The 22,653-nt window shown below is 36.5% G+C and overlaps 1 protein-coding gene across 3 annotated transcripts in view; it reads left to right on the top strand.

Annotated features, from left to right (window-relative positions):
• The window catches only part of LOC121423640 (titin homolog), a 28,602-nt gene extending 8,462 nt beyond the window's left edge, over positions 1 to 20,140 (top strand). For 2 of the 3 annotated variants that reach the window (XM_041619048.1, XM_041619049.1), the window contains exons 2-6: positions 683 to 767; positions 1,918 to 5,485; positions 6,094 to 6,196; positions 8,643 to 8,974; positions 10,671 to 10,920. In XM_041619048.1, coding sequence (XP_041474982.1) covers positions 683 to 767; positions 1,918 to 5,485; positions 6,094 to 6,196; positions 8,643 to 8,974; positions 10,671 to 10,783 — 4,201 coding nt within the window. In that variant the 3' untranslated portion in view covers positions 10,784 to 10,920. Of the gene's footprint in view, positions 1 to 682; positions 768 to 1,917; positions 5,486 to 6,093; positions 6,197 to 8,642; positions 8,975 to 10,670; positions 10,975 to 12,316; positions 12,386 to 13,377; positions 13,435 to 14,292; positions 14,323 to 15,315; positions 15,436 to 17,528; positions 17,726 to 19,085 lie in introns of those variants that run through there. The other variant, XM_041619050.1, reaches the window with a different exon arrangement.
• The last annotated feature ends 2,513 nt before the right edge of the window (positions 20,141 to 22,653 follow it).

Raw genomic sequence — 22,653 nt, 5'->3', positions numbered from 1 at the left:
GTCCTTAAAATTGATACATTTGCAGTGCAGAGTATTTGGGCCTAGATAGGTACAGTATTAAAGCCTCCATACATGTTCATGTATGCTCTCTGAAGGGGAGGAAATTGTCATTTTGTCGCTCATTTTCATGAATCCAGTAAGATTGACTTTGACACTCTGCACATTGTACAGTACAACCATACTTTGCATTTCATGCTGTACATGTTGGATCACATCATACCCATTCATGTGCTTCCTGTTCTCGGCTATTTATATACATGTACATGTAGGCATTTCATTTTAGGTACATGTATGTCAGGTTGACCATATTCATTAAGTGTTTTCTTTGACAGAATAAACCCTATTCTGACGCAGGCAAGAAAATGTAAGAATAATAATTTAGCCCCCCCCCCCCATTTGGTATAAATTCCAAAATAGCTATATTTGGCTGTTTTGGAGTTGGTAGCCTTTTTTTCTAGTCAATCTTTTGACGAGGCACTTCTACATCTATTGTGAGTTTTTTTTTAATCACAGAGAATCAGATGAATTTACCCACCCCCCTTCAATGCAAAATTGACCTTGATATCCTTTTATATTACATACATGTAGATGCACAGAGAAAAAACTATTTATCTATAATTTATGATTGAAATTAAATTAAGAAGGTAATTTTTAAATTTTATGTCTTTGTATTACTTTTCAGTTTTGACAGCCTCTATACCAATCTGTTTGGGTCAGGTGACAGACAGAATTTCAATGGGAATTCCACTTCCACACCCTCTGCAAATGTAAGTTTTGATAAGATCTGTTCAGAATGCTGTTTGCATCTTGCATGAAATGATATTTCTCCATTTTGACTAAAATCACACATTTTCAACCCATATATCATTCAGCTTGAGCTCCTTGAATTGTTCATGAATTCATTCCAAGCTTTCAGAATTGGTCAAAAATGTTAGATACATGTGAAAGTACAGTTCAATTAAGGTGATAAAGACTGTTTGTATTGAGCTGAAACTGTTCAAACAGGTCTGGCATAAATAACATTAAATTCAGCATAATTGAATGAAGTCATTTTATTGAATTACTGAATTTGGTTTATATTTATCATGATAGCGGAACAGTAAAAGTATATAAAACTGTCATTCTGAAAGGTGACACAACATATGCTCTTTCTGGCTTTATAAGCCAGTTCGTAGTTCCTTTCTGCGCATGATCAGAAGAAGGTCATTTGTACTAAAGTGACATGGTGCTTTAAAATCTAATGAGATAAGCACCAACTTTGATGTCTTGATTATTCGTATATTCTTTTGAATTGTCGTTTTCATTTACATCCACAAAAAACAACAATGCTTCCACGAACGACTGGTATTTCACAGTTTGTCAAGTACATTGTGCAACATGCTAAGATATGCATTTAAAGTAGAAATGCAACAAATGCCTTCATTGAGTGTTCATTTGTGTGCTATTCTAGTCACCTGGTCTATTCAATTTCTTCATCCTGCTATGTAAGGCAAGCTTACGTAATATCTTGCTTTGAAATCTGCCTATCATGATGAAAGAAATGAAAGGTCATTTGACCAAAATTGTCCATGAAGTAACTACGAACTGGTCTATTAGGGTTGCAATAGGATTTTATATTAGGTTTAGGGTATGGTATAGTGTTAAACACAGGGTTGAAGTTGGTCATTTGAGCAGTGAGTGGAATTAAAGGGTAGCAATTGTTGCCGGAGCAAATTTCATGGAGCCTTTTGAAAGCACTGTCACATGAAGCCCATGTTGAGATTGGCAGCAAAAAGAATGATTAATGTTATCTTTTGTCTTGCTAGCCTATTGAGTTGGTTAAAAAATTGAAATAGAATTTAAAGACAAATTTGTTGTTCCTTTTTATAACCAATGCACTTTTAACCAATTTTCCCTGATGTTTCTAATATTTTGCAGGAATCTCTGTATCCTTCATCACCATACCAACAGCACCAGATGCACTCCGCTGGTCTTGGTCAAACTCTAAATGGACTGGCTTACCCATCCCATTCCACAGACAAATGGAATTCTTCAAGACCCTCAGCGATGCCTTCTCAACAATCAAAGGAGCCGTACTCTATTGGTCCGTTTCATAGTATCTGGTCAATGAAGTCCAGTGAGATGGCGGGTGCAGGTGAAGGAGGCCAGCACCAGAAAAAAGCTAGTGACTGGTCTTCGGAGAACACTGCAGCTTCAGGATACCACAATACTCAAGCTCGGGTTCCAACAACCAATGGGCTACCCTTTGGAGGATATGACCAGCAGGTGTGTGGAAGTAATGATGTTGGTTTCCATGGAGATGCAGGTGGAGCCAACAGACCTGGTTACCCTTGGTCACCTTGCGATGGTGTAAACGATGGCAACAACTCAGGATTGGCAGACTGGCATTGGAACCAGGGAGAGTACTGGCAACCTGGTGGACCAGAGATGGTTGGGAACATGGTGAATCCTGCAGTCAATGAATGGGAACTTCAAGATGATGAATTGGCTAGGAAAAACCTAGAAGAGGACATGAAAGGCAGGGAAGAGCGAAGAAAATGGAAGAAGAAAGGGTTGAACTTTCACAAGTTTGTTCCAAGTAAAAGTGTTCATAAACAGAGGACACATTCCAATGATCACACCAAAGCCTGTAATGAGAAAGTAGTTGCGTCATTCCTTGAGAAGTACCGTGACAAGGACCCTGAATCTCTAACTTCACAGAGTAGCATAGATTCAAATGAACACATTGAGGCTTGTACAGTGGATGAAGTTACAGACCCTTGCTATGTAACACAGGTGGCAGAAGAATTTGGTCCTGCATGTGGGGACAATATGGACAGTCAACAAACACTGGTTGGTCAGCCTTCTGGGAGTGCTCAAGGAACCAATGGAGAGTGCCATATACCCACAGACATTCCCTTAATACCAGATCCTGAAAGATGTGATCCCACAGGTGATCATCAAGAAACAACATCTAACATTGACTCATCAGACTTGGTAGATCAGATTGGAGGCCGAGAAGTGAGGTCTCTCTCGGATCCAGTCACTGTGCAGGAGGTGCAGCAGAGTAATAGTGTTAAAAATGGATCAGGGTCAAGGAAGGCACTGAGTAATGGCAAGATCAGACCAGGGAAGCGGAAACCCAAGTTGCCTCGGGACAAACGGAGAATCATTGCTCAAGCTGAAAAATCTGAAAGTGTATCTTCTCCAAAACAGACAATCCAGAATAAAACTCAAGAGCAGTCTGCTGGTATACCTGTCAATAAAAAGGCAGAGTTGATCACCAAAGTAGCAGGTTCACTCCCAAAACAATCATCTTCCAAATCTCTCAAAAACATGTCATCTGAACATATTGTGCAATCGTCCAAAACTGCAGAGAAGAAATCACCAAAAAGCAAATTTATACAAGACAACACTGGATATAGTTCCCTTTCTGCATCCAAAGCGCACACAGTGAAATCTTCATCTCAACAAGTGCAATCTGAGAACTGTACTTTAGTCAGTCAGTCATCTTGCCTCAAGTCCAGTATACGTGACAATTGTGATAGGACAACTAGTGACAGTAAATCTGCTCCGTCTTCAAAAGTTTCCCAATCTGCACAAGTCGAAGAAGACCTTGGAACAAAGAATAGTACGTCATGTGATCTTTCGTGTGGTAAAACTAAGGCTAGCAACACCTTGAAAATAAACCATAAGTCATCAACGTCATTGGCTAAGAACGTCTCATCAAGTGCTTGTGTGGATAATTCCTCTTCTGGTGATAAGAATGTGTCCAATGGAATTGGACAAGATGCTATGTCTGCAGGAACTGAGAACATCCAGGAACAGATTACTCAACCACCTCTTCCCAAAGAAGTAAAGAACAACAGCTTAGACTGTACCAGGGAAGTAAAAGATTCCGCTGTTGGTAAATCCAAAAATATCAGGACAGATGTTGGTGATCTTGGAATGGGTGCAACCCCAGTGCACAATCAAAAACCAAGTTGTAAACCAGACAGGAATGGCTCATTAAAAAATTTGAAACAAACTGATGAACTGAAATCGGGCAAAAGTTGCAAAGTTCCAACGACAGACAACTCATCTACATGTATATCAAATGCCCATCCTTCACCAAGCTCAGGGGTACCATGTGGACAAGATAAAGCAAGTTCAAAAGAGAGCAATCTATTCTTTGACCCTAAAAGGATATTTAGAGGTCAAAAATCTGTCAAAATAGAAGCAAAGAAACAGGACAAGGAAGCAGAAAAGTCAACGCGTCCAATGTCGGCATCAACAATTCCTAAAAATAGCCATTCTAATGACAGTTTGAATTCCCAATCTAAAGGAACTGGTCTTGCTCATGGGGCAGAATCAGAACAGTGTAGTAAGCTCCATGGTTCTCCAACGGAATCAGTCAATCCGAACGAATCTGTGAGAAATAATACAAATGAAGGAATGGCAAATGGAACGGTTCCAAGCAAAGATCTACCTCCACACCCTGTCAAAACAGTGCCTTCATCCAGTGCAAAAGATGCATTAGCTAGCAAAGCCTCTGCCATGAAGACAGAGTCTACAGCTTCCCAGCATCTTGGAGAGCCTCCCAAGCAGCCTTCTTCACCAGCAGATCCACGACCTTCCAGGATGTACAGCTATAAGAAGGATGATAAAACTGGCCTTTTGAGGAGGTCATCAGATCCAAAAGTGGAAGAAACAACAAAGAACCAATCCCAGAGGAGGGATTCTAGTGGAACTCAGAGTTCTTCAGATGAAGGAAAAGGGGAGAGGAGATGCAGTGGTGACTCTCACATGGATGGTTTCCACCATCCCTTTGGTTGTTCGGCACAGTGCTACAGTAGAAGATCTTCATCTCCAAGTAGTTCTCGATCAAGCTCAAACAGCAGGTCAACTGCTTCTGGTGTCAACCAGAATGCAGGATCTGCTTCAGCAGAAAAGAAGACATTTCCTCAAATGGAGCAACAGAATGCTTCCCCCCAGAATGGAAGAAGCACTTCAGAAAAAGTCTTTGATGCTAGTGCCTTTCAAGAACTTAGAGAAGGTCTTAGGAACTCCTGGTTGTCAAAGGAGAAAGAAAAACAAAGGGAGGATGAGAGGAAAAGGCAGGAGAAAGCCAAGAAAGAACACCTGGAGAAAGTTAAGCAGCAAGAAGCTCGTGAACAGAAAAGACATGAGGATATGCAGGAACAAAGGAAGCAGCAGGAGAAACTGGAGCAGATGAGACAGAAGGGGAAGCAGGAGCAGAAGAAACGGCAGGAAGAAAGACAATCAAGTGCCTCACATCCAAAGCGTCCTACCAGAGCAACCTACAGTACGCCAAAGTTTGCAGAGCAGGGGTCCAAGGAGAAGAGATCAGGAGCAGCGACAGACAGGGAAGGACCAGGATCTAGTACTCAACATCCAAGAAGACCTTGGCCTGGCCAATCTGGTGAGAGACCAAGGACACCCTCCCAGGAGGGTAGAACCGAAGATAGTGACCTAGAGGAAGACTTGGCAAGGGGATTCACTGATGGTGAGTACCTAATATATCCATCATTATAGTAAGCCAAGAGTAGTACCTGAGTTGTAAGGAGTACAAAAATTATTTATGGCTTGATGGAAGGAGCTTTAATCAATGTATTTGATGAGAATGCACATACATGCAATGATCAGTCACCTTTATCAAATTTTGTTATTAAATTCTCACTTGGAGACCAGGATTCCTTACTATTATTCATTCAGTTACGTTTCCTATCTTGTATTTTATATTGATGACAGATATACACTGTACGTCTTTTGATAAGAAGTTTGGTGAAACTATGGTCCCTTCAGTGATGCGAATATGACCAAAATAGTCGCATTCCAGCGTCACTTCGGGAACCATTCATGTAGTTCCGACCGCTTCCTCTGGCAGGCATACACATTGGTTCAATATTAGAGTTTGGGAATTGATTGAAGTTTTCTTTTTTTTCTGAATAGCCTAAAAGGGTCTTATATTATTAAAGTGGAAAAAAAGTTACTCCAGGTGCAGCGCCAGACCCTGATTTGCAGCTTATGAATGACCCATCTATTTTGAATTTGTAAAATGATTTTTTTTTTATAAATAGTGAACTAAAGTTTTTCATATGTTTTATTCCACAGAATGGTGGTTTATTCTTGGCAAGAAACTTTGCAATGGAGTTGCTTGGTTTGTTCTCTTTGCTGTTCTCCTCTGCCTTGTCATATTATCATTCCTGTTGGCATTGTAAGTAATCAGATAATTTGGAATAATAATCATAAATTGTTTTATGGAGACTGGTATAAAAGTGGTAGTAATGATAGCTGGATTTAAGTGCTTTATGCCTGATGATACAAAGTGCTGCTATTATTACACCAGCTTTAGCTGTGCTGCCATATAGGCACTGAAGCATTCAAGGAATTTCTTCCTACCGGGTACCCATTCACCTCACCTGGGTTGAGTGCAGCACAATGTGGGCAAAGTTCTTGCTTCCTTTGACGAGGTAAAAGCTTGGCCCGGGCTTGCCTGAATGAACAAGTCTTGTATCCAGACTCGATTCTAACCAGAAAATTTAAATCATTATTTGCAGGCTAAAGGTGTGAATCTTGATTATCAAGGCTGGAAAAATTCTATTGATTTGAAAAGCTTGATAAATCAGTTCATAGCAAGAAAAATACAAGAATATCCAGAGAGCATAAACCATTCTACCAGTCTATTAGCATTTTGTATGATTGTGCTTATGTTGTGTATATATTTGTCGCAGCTGCATCAGTGTGCATTTTTGACATGTATCTGGTTTAGGCTATAGTATAATGAAAATATTGATTTTGGATAACTAGTGAAAAATAACAGCTGTTATTCCAAGTATCACCGAGTACTATTGATCGCCTGTTGGATTCCTTTATTATTAATATCAGACAATCCAGGACATCCCCAGGGTAAATAATAGTCTGTCAACATATAATACAAATCGTTAAAGGTCAAGTCCACCTCAGAAAAATGTTGATTTGAATCAATAGAGAAAAATCAGACAAGCACAATGCTGAAAATTTCATCAAAATTGGATGTAAAATAAGAAAGTTATGACATTTCAAAGTTTCGCTTATTTTCAACAAAATAGTTATATGAACGAGCCAGTTACATCCAAATGAGAGAGTCGATGATGTCACTCACTCACTATTTCTTTTGTTTTTTATTGTTTGAATTATACAATATTTCAATTTTTACGAATTTGACGATTAGGACCTCCTTGCCTGAAACACAAAATGTTAAAATAATGGAATTCCACGTGTTCAGGGAGGAATGAAACTTCATTTCACATGACAATGTCGAGAAAATAAAAATATTTCATATTTCATATAATAAAATACAAAAGAAATAGTGAGTGAGTGATGTCATCAACTCTCTCATTTGGATGTAACTGGCTCGTTCATATAACTTATTTGTTGAAAATAAGCGAAACTTTAAAATGCCATAACTTTCTTATTTTACATCCGATTTTGATGAAATTTTCAGTGTTATGCTTGTTGAATTTTTCTCTTTTTATTCAAATCAAGTTTTTGTTGGGGTGGACTTGTCCTTTAAATTAAAATCCATATTTTCAGTCAGACAGTATGCACAGTGGTTGAGATGACTTGTATAATGTGTCAGGGTCAAGTCCACTCCAGAAAAATGTTGGTTTGAATCAATAGAGAAAAATCCAACAAGTTTCACGATGAAAATTTCATCAAATTCGGGTGTAAAATTAGGAAGTTATGACATTTTAAACTTTTACTTACTTATCACAAATAATATGAACAAGATATTGACATGCAAATGAGAGAGTCGATTATGTCCCTCACTATTTTTGTTTTTATTGTTTGAATTATACAATATTTCAATTTTTGCAAATTTGACAATAAGGACCAACTTGACTGAACCATAAAATGTGAAAAAGGTCATTAACATGTTCAGAGAGGAATAAGGCTTTCTTTCACATGAAAAGTTGGAATATTTCATATTCTATATAATAAAATACAAAAGAAATAGTGAGTGGATGACATCATCATTCTTTTCATTTGCATACAGACCAGGATGTGCATATAACTGTTTTGTGAAATTACACGAAATGTATGAATGTCACAACTTTCTTATTTACATCCGATTTTGATGAAATTTTCAGTTTTGTGCTCGTTGCATTTTTCTCTTTTTTCAATGAAACTTTTTGTTTAGGTGGACTTGTCCTTTACTAAAATAGGACAATTAATACATATACTTTTGTGATATGCGACACTCTTTGATAATCACAGTTATTTTCACCTTTTTTCTAGTTTGGTTTCTAATGCATCAATGGCGATATAATGAAGATTAAATTTTGGGGGTTTTTTACCCACCAAATTAGCAAAAAATAATACCCTTGCAAAAATGTCAGCTATATTGACAGTGGTCTATATCTGTAAAATGAAAGAGTTACCAGTATAAAGTGTTCCCACATGATGTCAACACCGAGGATATAACAATGGGAAAGATTTGCATAACACTAGAAAATAAATCATTGATCATGATTTGATGCAGAAGATTTTCTCGTTAGTCCTCCCAACGTAGTGGTCTATATCTGTATAAGTATGTCTATATCTGTAACATAGCTGCTCGGGGACCCTATATAGTAGAAAAATTATCTCTTTATTATCTCTTTCCGCAATTTATTTTTTAGTTTGAGAGACGCTTGCAAGTTTGCATACCACCGGGGATGGGACCTGTGGTATTGGTACAGGGAGAGACCCTCTAAAGATGATGATTTCTTCAGCTCTCATCAAAGCCATCAGAGAGAATCCAGCTGGTTCTTTGGCTCCGGCCAGCAGAGAGAAACAGGAGCAGGTGCAGGGAGCAGGAGCCATACAGGAGCAGGGAACTGGAGCCATACAGGAGCATCGTCATCGTCCTCCTCCCAGGGGTTCTGGGGCAGTGGTCGACAGCAGGAGCAAGGAGCCAGAGCAAAGAAACCAAGGAGGAAACTCACTCAGAATATAGACCTTCCCGTCACTGGTAAGTTGTCGGAGAGTCTGGGTCATTCATTATCATATGTATGTTTTGCCATTGGACTTATCATCAGCAACAGCATAATAGATTTTGAAATCATTTTTGTCTGGACTGCATAGCAGAGAGAAACTATAGGCAACATTTTTCCGAAAACGGCAGCATCGTCATTAACATCAACCATGATTGAGGTTTTGAAATGTCATCATAACTTTAATGGAAAGTATGTATGGATCTTTATCATTAAAATTGAACATAAGGGTAATCAAGTGTCACTGATCAGCTGGCATGAGTTGCAGGTCACGTGATCTAGGTCAAAGGTCATTTAGGGTCCATGAATTTTGACTGTGTTGTAATATCATTAAAAACTTGACCAAAGTTAATATTTTTAGTTTTTAAAAGATCATTTTGAAAGTATAAGCCCCTATTCCATAAAATTTTGATATAATGGATATCAAGTATCAGCGAAAGGATTCATGTAATTTCAGGTCGCTAAGCACAGACCTGCCAACCAGTACATTTCAGGCGTACTTAGTATTTTTTTTCTTTTACAAAATCGTAATTTATTGAGAAAAATCATCTCTATATGTCTGTATTTCATAAAACGTACACAAATATGGTAATTAGATCAATGTAATTTCAGGTAACTTGTTTTTTTTTTCAATCAGTTTGTTAAAACCATTGGGAGATATACACATGTTTCAAGGGTTTTTTTTCATCTGCAAGAGCATTGCGCATTTTAGCTTGCATGCAGCTTGAGCGCCGCGATGAGCGAGTGCGCCAAGCATTTTATTATGAAAAACACTTTTTTGGGGAAAAATAGTTTTTTTTTATCACAGAATACAGTTTTTCATTCCCAGAAATCTGTAGGCATGTTGATTCTTGTAGTTCCCATGAGGAGATGCCTCTAGGGAAACCTCTCAAGCTCATCCTGAACATTGTTCAAATTATTGACTTTCCTTGGAGTAAGCATCTGTTCACTACATCCTTAGCTGCGTTCTTGTAGTCATAGTTTCCTTTATGTAGCAGGAGTTCTAGAGGGTTCTACCTGAGGCAGCGTAGCTCAGTCGGTTAAAGCGCCTTTTCCAGATAAGATCGTAGATCTCAACGTGTGTGGGTTCGAGTCCTGCAGCATGCCGGAAGACGTCTAACAAAAAAATCTGATGCTAGCGTTGTGTGTTAGCATACCTCACCGCTGTGCTCAGTGCGGGTGTGAATGCAGTTGGAAAAACATTCCGTCCATCGGAAAGGACGCAAATGTTGGTCCCTTGTATAGGAGAGTCACAACCTATGCACCTTAAAACCAATGCACTATTCGTCAAAGAGTAGGGTGTTCACCCGGTGTATTGCACCTGCCTGTCCCCGGTACTACAATACTGCAAGAATCTTCAGGATTGAAGGAGGCAGTCAGTGTAGCTTGAAACCTTGAAACCTACCTGCAGAAGGTATCAAGTAGTTCTTCTCTAGCAGATTATGTTGTTTCATTTGAATTTATTAATGTTAATCCTACTTTTTTGCATTAATGGAATTTCCTCCAGTGCAAGCAGCGATTCGTTGTATCCTTAGCTGTGATCCTGGTAGTTATTATGAGGTAGTAGGAGTAGCTGAGGATAGTTCAGAAGAAGATTCTACTCCTAACATTTTCTGTTAATTCATTTTGATATAATTTTAATGCTGTTGTTTTGTATTTCTTGACTTTCCTCAGAACAAGCAGCGATTCGCCGTATCCTTAGCTGTGATCCTGGTAGTTATTATGAGGTAGTAGGAGTAGCGGAGGATAGTTCAGAAGAAGATTATACCCCTAACATTTTCTGTTAATTCATTTTGATGTAATTTTAATGCTGTTGTTTTGTATTTCTTGACTTTCCTCAGAACAAGCAGCGATTCGCCGTATCCTTAGCTGTGATCCTGGTAGTTATTATGAGGTAGTAGGAGTAGCGGAGGATAGTTCAGAAGAAGATATCAAGAGATTTTACCGCAAGCAGTGTATGCTTGTGCATCCTGATAAAGTAAGTAGTAAGATATTAAAGGTATTGTTTAACTTTGTGAGCAGCTGATTTTAAAAATTCTCACACCAAGATGAAACATGTGTACAAGTGCATGTATTAGAACTAATAAACCCTGAAAACAACCATTATTGAGAATGAAAAGCTAAAATTACAAGGCAAATCCCGATTTTGTAAATAGGCGTCTTATAGACACCTAAATAGTACACATAAGTGTATGGGAAAAAATTAAGATGGTGTTTTCGGTCACTTTATATTTCAATTTTTGAAGCACTAAATAATCATTTTCGAATGCAATTTTTTCTGGGCTTCATTTTTGTAACATATCACAGACACAGGTGACAAGTGTCACCTTCTAGCTCAGATTTTTTTTAAGTCAAACCAATGTTAACCAATCACTTTAAAAAAAACCTAGGTAATATTTCAACTTATGTGGGGTGATGTTTAAAAGGTTTCATTACATTTGATCGGGCAACATTTGCTCTGTCGACAAATGCTCTGATGGAAAATCTGAAAATCAAAAGTAAAACCTAACCTTAAAAACTAAATAAACCCTAATAGTTATCTTTACATTATTCTGAACCAAAAACTCTATTACAATCCTAACTCTAACCCTCTCAGATATAAAGACTGGATCAAGTGTTGCAGGAGCGTATGTCTTGTCACTGTAGCATGAATGTTTTTTGGGGATCTTACTGGTGCAGCTCCAAAGTTACTTTACAGGACTCCTATTTGACCCTGTACATATTGTAAAGTATAACAACAAAAAACAGAAAAAAAAAAGATTTGCTTGCTCACTGTCTGAAATCTTATTCTCTCTTCCATTGGTAAAAAAAAAAATTAAAAAAAAGTAAAAAAGCAAAAGAAATACATAAGAAATTTAGAAAACAATAAAATACATAAGAAAATAAATGTGATGTTGAATCTTCTGCAGTAAATTTAATCAAATTCCTATAAAGACTATGAACCAAAAATTAGCATTTTAGGGGCATTATTTAGTTAATTAGAGCAAGCTTTATTTTATGCATAAATTAGCATAATTAATTAGCAATGAGATTTTTCACAGAATTGGATATTCTATTTTTGTAGATGATACCATTGGTAACCCGTGTGCCAACTTTCGTCACAATCACACGATTGACATCATAAGGGGGGGGCTGAATCAGCCCCCCCCCTCAGTCTTCTTAGGTGTCGAAATAGCCCAGTCTATTTAAATGTTTGTCTCAGACGTAAATAATCATATCTGACCAATACACGTCTGTTACAACTCAAGCACACACGTACCTTAATATAAGCACAATTATAAAGCTTGGACTTCATTTTATTTTTATTTTATTCATAACAGACTGATCAACCTCAAGCCAATGAGGCCTTCCAGATATTACAGAAAGCCTATGCAATACTAAGTGATGAGGTAAGATTATATTGAAATATGATATGAAATATGATTAGAAAAATACTATGGCCCGTATTTTGAAGTCGGGTTTAACTTAAACCCAGGTTTGAAGTTGTGGTTTAAGTATGGGAAGCCAAAAATATCAAAATTTTTATTAAAGTTGTATGTTTCTTATGTTTACGTTGCTCTTTCCTGATTCATCGATGGTGAAGACAATCATCTATTTATACTTCCTACACAATTATCAATGATTTGAGAGCCGAATGAGCTGAAAGTATAATATCTCTGCTGTTAGTGATTATGTAACAATTGGCTGTCCATACTTAAACCACAACTTTAAACCTGAGTTTAAGTTAAATCTAACTTCAGAATACAGGCCATTATCTTTTCCCCTTATGTTATGGTACGAGATAGGTATGCTTTGATTTTATTTGATGTGATTTGAATTATTGTTTTCTTCTGGATTTATGTTTTTGTATAATAGATTTTTCGTGACAAAAAAACATTAATTAATTACTGTTTTTGGCAATCATAGATGAAGTGTATTAGAAAAATATGTTTTCAAACAAAATTATCTACTACCAAATTATAACATTCACAATTAGTAGGATTAGGATTGTCATCATAGGCTGATTGCTTGGAAAAAATTATAACTGACTCAAGCTCATAATACATTATAAAACAGAAGGGTATATTTTTAAAATTAAAAAAATGGAGAAGATAAGGATGAGGATAATGGTGACAATGTTGAAGATGAAGGCCATGATGATTATGGTGGTTATAATGGAGATATTTGTCATTATACTAGTATGAAACAGAATAATACAGCTATTGCAATATGCCCTCTTTTAATTTGTCATACATTTTGTTAAGAATTAATGAATAGATGCTCATTCGCCCTGCACCTATTTATCTACAAAGAAATATTAGTACCAAAACTTAATCGTTGGTTTTTTGAAATATTCTTATTCTCAAATTATTTTTCATGATGTAATCTTTATTTTGCTTAGACTAAAAGAGGTGAATATGACATGGAGCTTAATTATAAGGAGCATTTAGAAGATAAGGTAAGTGATGAAAATGAAAAAATGAAAATCCATAATTTATTGTTCGAAATAGACATGAAATGAAATACTCCGCAAATTTGCTTTGCCCAATTGATCGTGGGCCCGGCAGCCACCGTGCAGCGCCAGATCGACGAGGCTCTATCCCTTTAATTGTTGAACGCCAAACAGGGTAGCAGCAACTCCCATCTTTTAACGTCTTTTGATCTGACGCGGCCGGGTTTGAACCCCCGACCTCCCGGTTGTGAGACGGACGCTCTACCAACTGAGCCAACACACCGGTTGATCATTCAGAGTATTAAATTGTTGTAATTCCCATAAGCTTTGTACAGGATTGTCTGGTTCTGGTAGGCAGTGGGTTAATAGTTGTAGTTTATTCAGAATCCACAATATCTAGTGGAATCTGTATCAAATAAATTTACAGGAAATATTTAAGTTTTCGAAAATTGCAATATTAAGACTCAATCTTGATCTATTCTGCACAAAGAATACATGTAAAAGGTGAAAAATGTAAAAAAAAGTTGACCATTCAGAAATTAAAATCTTGTTAAAGGTGCTCACATTGTTTTGATTGTATATGCCAGTAAATTTCGGCTTGGGAGATGTTGACCTTTCTGATATTAATGGAGTAGGCAAAACAGGAAAATGGTAACCCAGTCTATGTGATTGGAGTATATGATCACATCAAGATCATTTGATGAGATATGTTGTGGCTAATGTACATGCACTATTCGGGAAGAAGGTCAGTGTTTGATGATGATGGCGGCGAGAAGGGGGAGGATCCACTGCATTTAGATGGCGCCATATTTCTGTTAAAAAATAATGATTTCCCCATCTTTTACTTATTTTACTCTTCAACAGGTCAACGATTTATTCAAGAAAATGTCAGAGGTAAGGAATCATTCATCTTTTTATAAATTATTCAAACAATCAATTAAAAATTGAGAAGAAAATAAGTTTTAAATGAAAATTAAAATAACAGCACTTATTTTTTAATGAGTTGTCTGTGCGTACTGTAATTCTTTCATTATGTCCCTTTTTATCGTTATGATATATAGTAGATTCATGTTGAATTTTGTGAAATTACCAAATAGGACAACTTACCTATTTGTCATTATTCAAATCCTGTCTTTAATGATTCATATGTATATTGCTAAGCCTAGGAGACATTGCAAGAAACTTATCTAAAATCATTTAAACATTTCAAATGGCATTTGCCATTTATCAGTTTGGATAATAACAAATAAATTCATGCATTCCGTTGTAAGAAGTATACCAGTACTTTATTAAGACCTTTACTGATTTTGGGACTGAACATTGACTTACAATTGATAATAGTAGTAAATTGTTATTATGTAAAACATTTCTTGTTATAATTATTTAAAACATTTCTTGAGTCATTGGTTATCATTTGATTTGAATCTATGACCCTGTTTACACATACGATGTGAGGCCGGCCTTATGCCGCCTTGCACGTAAATGTTAACGCACAAATGGACTGACTCCGCCTTGAAGCCGCCTCGATTTCCGTCCACCTCTGGAGGTGGCTTGAGGTCGCCTTCTCGGCAGGGTGAAGCCACCTTCTCGTATGTGTAAACACAAAGTGGACTGAGTTCGGCTTTCGGGAGTCACATGATCACTTGCTTGCACAATAGTCGATCTAGCTCTCTTGTATTGATCTCTGTATCACACGCTGTCAAGTGGCTGCCGTACCATATGTGTAAATGGGGGGGAGGGGTGCCAAGCAGACCTGTCTGCTATGTGTAAACACACTTTCTTAAGTTTTGGGAGATGGTTTGATGCCAGCCAGAGGCAGAATTGATGAAACCGGCCATGTGTAAATGGATCTATAACATAGTAGTGTGTGTTTTTGTTTTGCTTCAGATGCAGAATTTAATGCCATGTGCCATATGTAACGGATCTCATAGACGTTATGAAACTGATCTCCCAATCCACGCAGCAAGATATTGTGCTACTCATAATACTAGACATCCCGTCAAAGATGTAAGTGGATTCACTGAATAAATGATTCTTGATATCTAGTGAAAATTATTTTATTTCTATATGCACATGAAAGTTACATGTACTGTTTGCCAGTGGTAATTCTAAAGAAGCAAAAAGGTAACATTTGTTTTTCTCAAGTTAATGATAGAGCTACTTAACATAGACCTCTTCTTGTACTCTTCTTTCATCATTCATTTTCTTAATCACCCACCCCTTATCTCCCTTTTTTCAGCACTTGAAAAATCACATGGGGGATTACCCCTGCTCTGCCAAATCCATTCCAATCCCTGATGCTAACTCTTTCCCAATAAACATAAACACAAACCACTTTGTCAAATCATATTAATCATACCAGGGCTATGGCAAATTTATATCCATCTTAAAGAATTGGTCTAAACTCCCCCACCCCATGAGACCAAAGATAGTTCCAAGCTACATCATGAATTTGGGCAAAAATGCTCTGTATCTTGAAACATTCCTCTTCTTTATTTGTTGACAGATTTTGATTTTTTTTTCTTCCATCTGGTAGAGCTGCATGAGGTTCACCCAACTTGTACACACAATTTTGAAAATTTGTCTGGAAAATTATTTATTGTAATTTATGCCAAATTTATTCATAAATCACAAAAAATGTTTATTCTTCATTTGTTGATCAATTTCAGTTTTGTTTGCTTTATATGATAGCTCGAGGTGGTGATACAAAATTTAAACCTAGAATTTTGAAACTCATTGAATCTACTATTTATTCATATATTTTAAAAACTCACAAAAATTACTTACTTATTTGTTGATTGATTTTGGTTATTTTTGTTCCATCTGTGAGCTACATTAGGTTCACCAAGGTTCTACACAGAGTTAGGAAACTTTGACTAGATAATAATTAATACTTAATTCATATGAAATTTATTCATAGTCATTTCTTCATCAATTTCAATTCTATATCCTCAATTTATGTCACCAATATAATCCACTACAGTGTCAACTGGGCTGAAATTAAAATTGTGTTAAATTGTGTTGCGAGATGCCGGATGAGCTCCACATCATTGATGTGCTAGTTTATGCTAAATCCTTCCGAAAGCCAACCTTGACTGAAATTATCGACTAAATATTCCTCACGTACTAGAAAGATGACGTCATTTTGAAAAGATCACCTTACATTTAGAATCCATGTTTTTGAAGTCACATGGATTCCGGCCTATCGGGTTCAAAGGGTTAAAGCAGGGTCTAGTGGGGGAACAGTTTTGGAACTGGCGTGGCTACTGTGGATAAAATATGACACTATTGTTATTCTTAACCCTATCTAGGCCGGGGGGGCCTCGGAGGCCCCCCCCTCAACGAATCGCGCGATAATTTCGCCGTGCGAAATTTTTTGACCGCGCCGCTCGCTGACTTTTTACTTTCAAGTCTTGCGCAACTTTTGAGACCAATTTTGCGTCACCCGGGTACGTGGTTCCGAAATTACGCAACATTATGTAAGTGCATGTCGGACCAAAAATTGCTCAAAACGTGATTTCGTGTACAAAGTCAATGCAAATTGTGTTTTTAACCAAAATTCATAAATTTATGATTATTTTTAGTTTTGTTGGTCTAAATATATTTATTTTATGCTTTTTATGATCACAGAAGAGTCCCCAACAAATTTCATTGAAAAAACAATGAAAAGCAAAAGGTCAAAAAACAAAGAAATACATAAGAAATTGCAAAAAAAAAATATAATACATAAGAAAATGATTTGATATCGCAATTTTTTTCATCTACACTTGCTAAAAACACCACAAAGAGTTTGTATACCAAAAATTAGTACATTTGGAGCTTTATTCAGGGAGTTAGAGGTAAAAGTATGATTTTGCATACTAATTACGCATAAATTAGCATAATCACTCATTAGCAATTCGCATGAAATAAATTACTATACAATCTTGTAGATTATGTCCCAGGCAAACCGCGTGCCAATTTTCGGCGCGATCGCGCGGTCGACGGCCGAGATCTTAAGGGGGCCTGGGAGGCCCCCCCCCCGGCTTTATGAACTCCCAAAATACCCGGCCTAGATAGGGTTCTTAATATTACTATACCTCTTTATTTTCATCCCATAGGGGGATCTTTGGAAAGAAACAGCAAACCTGGGATTCAAGATCTATGTGTTTCTCTGTGATGATCAGACTGTGTATGATGTGACGGAGTGGGCAGCATGTCAGAATCTTGATTGGGTGGAGGCTAACTCATGTCGTCTGCTATGTAAAGTCAAGAGAGGCAGTCAAGGAAATCGACACAGACAGCACCACTCGGCAGGGTAATACTGATAGGGATGGAGATAATGAAGATGTAGATAATGGTTGTGATAATTGATGGTTGTTTAGAAGGTGGATGAATGTGAATGTTCGTAATTATTTTTATTATTATTTAATTTGATGGTGATGTGATGATGGTGAAGTTATAACTTCTGAAGGTTTCCATGGCGAAGAAGAATAGTGTAGTAGGTTTCTCGCTACACCATGTATCTTGCCCAAGAAAGATACATGGTGTACCGTGAAACCTACTACACTATTGATGGTGAAGTTGTTAGTGGTAATAATAATAATAATAATATAATAATGTAAGATTTGTATTGTGCACATATCTGTCAATGACACTCAAGGCACACAATCAAATACTTACATGTATACAATACAGAAAATTAAATTAATAAATACACAAAAATTGAACAAATTGACAAGAAAAAATACACAATCAGTTGGTCGTCAAAATTAAAGTAGGCCAGATCCCACAACAATTAAGGAAATGCTTCCTTCATGAGGTAAGTGATGTAGTGATATTTCTATTATACCTCTTCAAATGAGTTAAATAAAGATAAAATTAATTGTTGTTTTAGTTTATGCAACACATATCATTCAGCTTTGAATATTCGTGCCTAATGAATGATTAATGAATGATAGAGTGGTATTGATTACAATGTTGGGGGTGGTAGTGATGGTGGTGGTTGCAATGGTATTGATGATGGTAATCGTAGTGATGTACCTGTAAGAGGTGGAGGTGATGGTGGTGTTGATTGTGATTGTGGTGGTGGTGGTGGTGATGATGGTACTGGTTGCCGGTGTGGTGATGGGGATAATGATGGTGGTGAATTTAGTTATTTTGGTAGCAGTAATTGAGGTTGGGAATAAAGATTGTGGTGTGAAGATGGGGATGATTATGCCGGTGGTTGTGATGGTGGTGATGGTGGCCGTGGTGTTGAAAGTAATGGTTGCGAATAGATGAGGTTTGTGGTAATGGGGGTAGTACTGGTAAAGTGATGTTGATGGTGAGATGATACTTAAGGTTGTCATAATAGCGGTATTGGTGGTGTTGTTAGTGGTATTGGTGGCACTTGTAATTTTGGTGATGGTGGTAATGATATTTGGTACTTGTATTTTTATTGATGGTGGTGATGATGGTGTATGTTTTGGTTGTACTGTCAGTGATGGAGGATGTAATTGTGCTGTTGGTGGTGATTATAATTGGGATGATCTTACAGGATACTGATGAATATTTTAGCAAACCAAATGCTGATCATTTGTAATATTAGATGATGAATAGAGACGATAAAGACAAATACAACAAGTTTATTTACCAATTTAATGATTACATCTTCATTCTTTCCTTTGTATGCTTAGATGCGAGGACGTGTTTGATGATATATTTGGATCCGGGGCTTTCCGTCAATTCCAGAATTCTGCCAATCAACAAGGTCACCATGGACACAGTCACCATGGCAACGGGGGTGGAGGAGGTGGTGGTGGTGGTGGTGGTCACGGCCACGGGCAGCAAGGAGGAGGAGGCCGTAACAAGGGAATGAAAAAGTCTCGCAAGAAGAAGAAGTAGAATCATTTTGATAGTCTTTGCATGTGTATCGAGATGGTCACTGTACATGTGGTCACAGTGTAACCCATTTAACATTGGAGCTTTCGTATACATGTTGAGATTTTGTCATGTGTCATTATGAGGTACACAAGTAGCATCGTGGTAGATATATGCCTTATTATTGAATATATAGACATACCGCCTGAATGGGCATTGCATTGACTCTCTGGGTACGCAGGGTTTACAGTTTTCCATACTAAATCTTGTATAGACTATGATACCTTTCACTGGACTTAATATATTTTCACAAAACAAAAAAATCTTACCTACCTTCTTCAAACACAACTTGAGTTTTTTAGAAAAAAATATACATTTTGGAAGTGCAATTTGATATAAATATACCATGTCATGTTTTCTTATTTTTTTTTTTTTTCATGTTGTACTGTTTGTGTACATTACAGAGATTATTAATGCAACTCACCTTCGGTAAATCTCTTTCTTTTTTTTTTGGGGGGGGCGTGTATATTTGAGAAACCTATAGAAATTCTTTGTGTAGAGTGTGCCCATATGTGTTGTAGTATTGGATGTTCCTTTCATATAATTTTCATTTGCTTTTCTCTGTATTTCGGATGGAATATTTATCTATCAATATTTCTCTACTAATAACCTCAATGACATGCATGCTACTCAATGTGAATTTTTGTTAAGCTTTCATTTCTAACTTACCAGTATATTTTGTGGACATGTACAATATACTAATTTATGTTGTAGCTATGTAGTTCATGTGTTCAAAAACACTGGATGATTTCATGTCCGGTGTTGGCCTTGGTGTTGAAATTTGGATTGCATCCCCTTCAAAACTTATCCAGAGTTTGTAAAACTCACATTAATGACATCTCAACAACTAGTGAGTGACTTCTTGGGACCATCTTCATTTTATGTTTGGTGTTATAATCATGTAAAAATTGACCTAACACCAACACCAAACGGTCAACACTGAACATGAAATTTGTGTTAAATATAATGAATTTTTTTTTGGAGGTAAGGCGGGGGACCTAAAGGTCACATACTGGCATCTCATGACATCGCCTCTGTCCAACATTTTTTTTTCAGGAAGTCACAAATTCAATTTGAAAACTTAGAATGCTTACATCTTGTTTGGTATGTCAATGCCTCAACTCTTTCTTGAAAATATTTTATGATATTACATGATGTAGCCTTTTAAACGAGAGTACTGGGTTTCCGATTGGGTTCCATGACATTTGCTCCGGCGACAATTGCTCCGCTTTAAATTCCACACATCAATGGAATGACTAACTTCAAATCTGGATTTAACACTATACCCTATCCTACATGTAAACCTAATCATAAACCTAACCTAAAACCCTACAACAACCCTAACCTTAGACCATGGACCTACTAGAGATAGGTCCATGCTTAGACCAACCTTACACGAAAATAAAGCCCCGGAGTAATTGTCGCCGGAGCAAATGTCATGTCACTATCAGATTGAACTTTCATTTCTTAAAAATATAATACCTTTCTACTGTGTACATGTATATCTGCATCGGGTTCATCCTGTCATAGATACTTAATACACAACAAGATTTTATTTCATTAACAAAAAAATTATTTTTGGAAACATACATGTTTGTGAAACCTACTTTTTATTATACATGTGTAGTATCTTGCTTGTGAAACCTACTTAACTATCAGGAATGTCAGGGCCCCGTCTTACAAAGAGTTACGATTGATCCAATCAATCGCAACTATGGACATCCAGCAATGTCAACATCTATTATGCATGTTTGTTCAAAATATTTTCTAATTATGATGTATATTCATGCATTGATTGTTTTCTTCAAAGTTCAGTGTGCTTCTCTTTGTATACAAAGGACATTGTGTAGAAAAAAATTATGACACTGATGGATTTCCACAGAGTTACTGTCAGACGGGCCTAGGTCTGATTTATTCGGAATTTTAATTTAATATATACTTAGGATGTTAGGTGTTGGTACATTCAAGGTCCATTTTAATATTCATTCAGTGAAAATTCAGTTTTGGGACCCATTTCATAAAACTTGTTATGATAGCGAAATTGCAGTAACATTTAAAAGCTACTAAAATCCTACAATCTGATTGGCTGATTGTAAATTTGCTATAGAAATTATGCATTATTGTGTAAAACGGGACCCAAGTTCAGTTTCTGAGTTGTCTGACATTTTCATCATTGGGTTCTGTTTCATTGAACTTCCTTTCAATGACAAGTTATTAGCTGATTTTAGAACTTACTGAAATGATAACTGAACTTAAGCTCTAATTGGATCAGTGAATGAAAGCTACATCAGTTAGGAAACAACAGTATTTAAAGACATTTTGGAAGTCAGTGTATGAACTGGAAGCTGTTGCCTTTCTTATAGCATACAGTAAACGTTCACAATTTTGTGTCTACTGGTATACTTTTTTGTCACTATCTTGGTTTTGCTTTCACATGTATTGTAGCAATGGGGATCTAAAATTTATTAAGTGACATATTTTTTTAGATAGTTTAAGGTTTCATCACCAAATTTCGTTTTAAGAAATGTCTTTGATGGTATAGATGCGAGACTTAACCATGATCTACTTAAATAACATGTGAATGTTAATCAGTGACATGATTATTTGCATAACTTTGAAATAGCTTTTTGAGGGGTGATCAACAATTTGTACATTTAGGTTAATTGTAGTGCAAATACTGTATGCATCATAACTAAGTTGATGGAAGTTGATGAAAGATAAAACGCAAAATCTGTGAAACTTGAGGAATAAACAATATTCTTTAAAATCAAAGCTCACAAATTACGTAGATTTCTTTTAGGTGACGGTTGATGTTTTATATCATGGTACTTTTAAGTGATATTTCTAGTTAATCATGTTTTTCATTATTCTCCTAGCTCTCTCTCTCTCTCTTTGCAATCTGTAGATTAAGTTTGGTAGTTAATATGTCTGTGTTTGTTTTAAAAAGTGATCAAAGCCTTTCTCTCTCTCTCTGTCTTTGCAATCTAGAGATTAAGTTCAGTAGTTAATGTGTATGTTTTTGTATAAAAAATGAAGAAAAAAAGGAAAAAAATGAAAGGAATCATTGTGCATGTAAATGAGATAAGGAAGAAAGATATCGAGAAATCTTTGTGAGATAAAGAAATAAATACAAGTTGTTGGGTATAAACATTATTCTGTGAATTTTGAATTTTATACGGTGTTATGTGGAACGATTTTTTTTTAGTTGTTATATGTTAAGTACATATAAAATTTACTTTACTATTTCTCTATGTGTCAGTTTCTCTATTAAAAGTGGAAATTCACCCTGACACCAAGCAGAAAAATCAGAGAAACTTTTTGGTG

This window comes from Lytechinus variegatus, chromosome 11 (assembly GCF_018143015.1).
Source record: "Lytechinus variegatus isolate NC3 chromosome 11, Lvar_3.0, whole genome shotgun sequence".
In the NCBI taxonomy this organism is placed as follows: domain Eukaryota; kingdom Metazoa; phylum Echinodermata; class Echinoidea; order Temnopleuroida; family Toxopneustidae; genus Lytechinus; species Lytechinus variegatus.
This window is presented reverse-complemented; position numbering and strand designations above follow the sequence as displayed.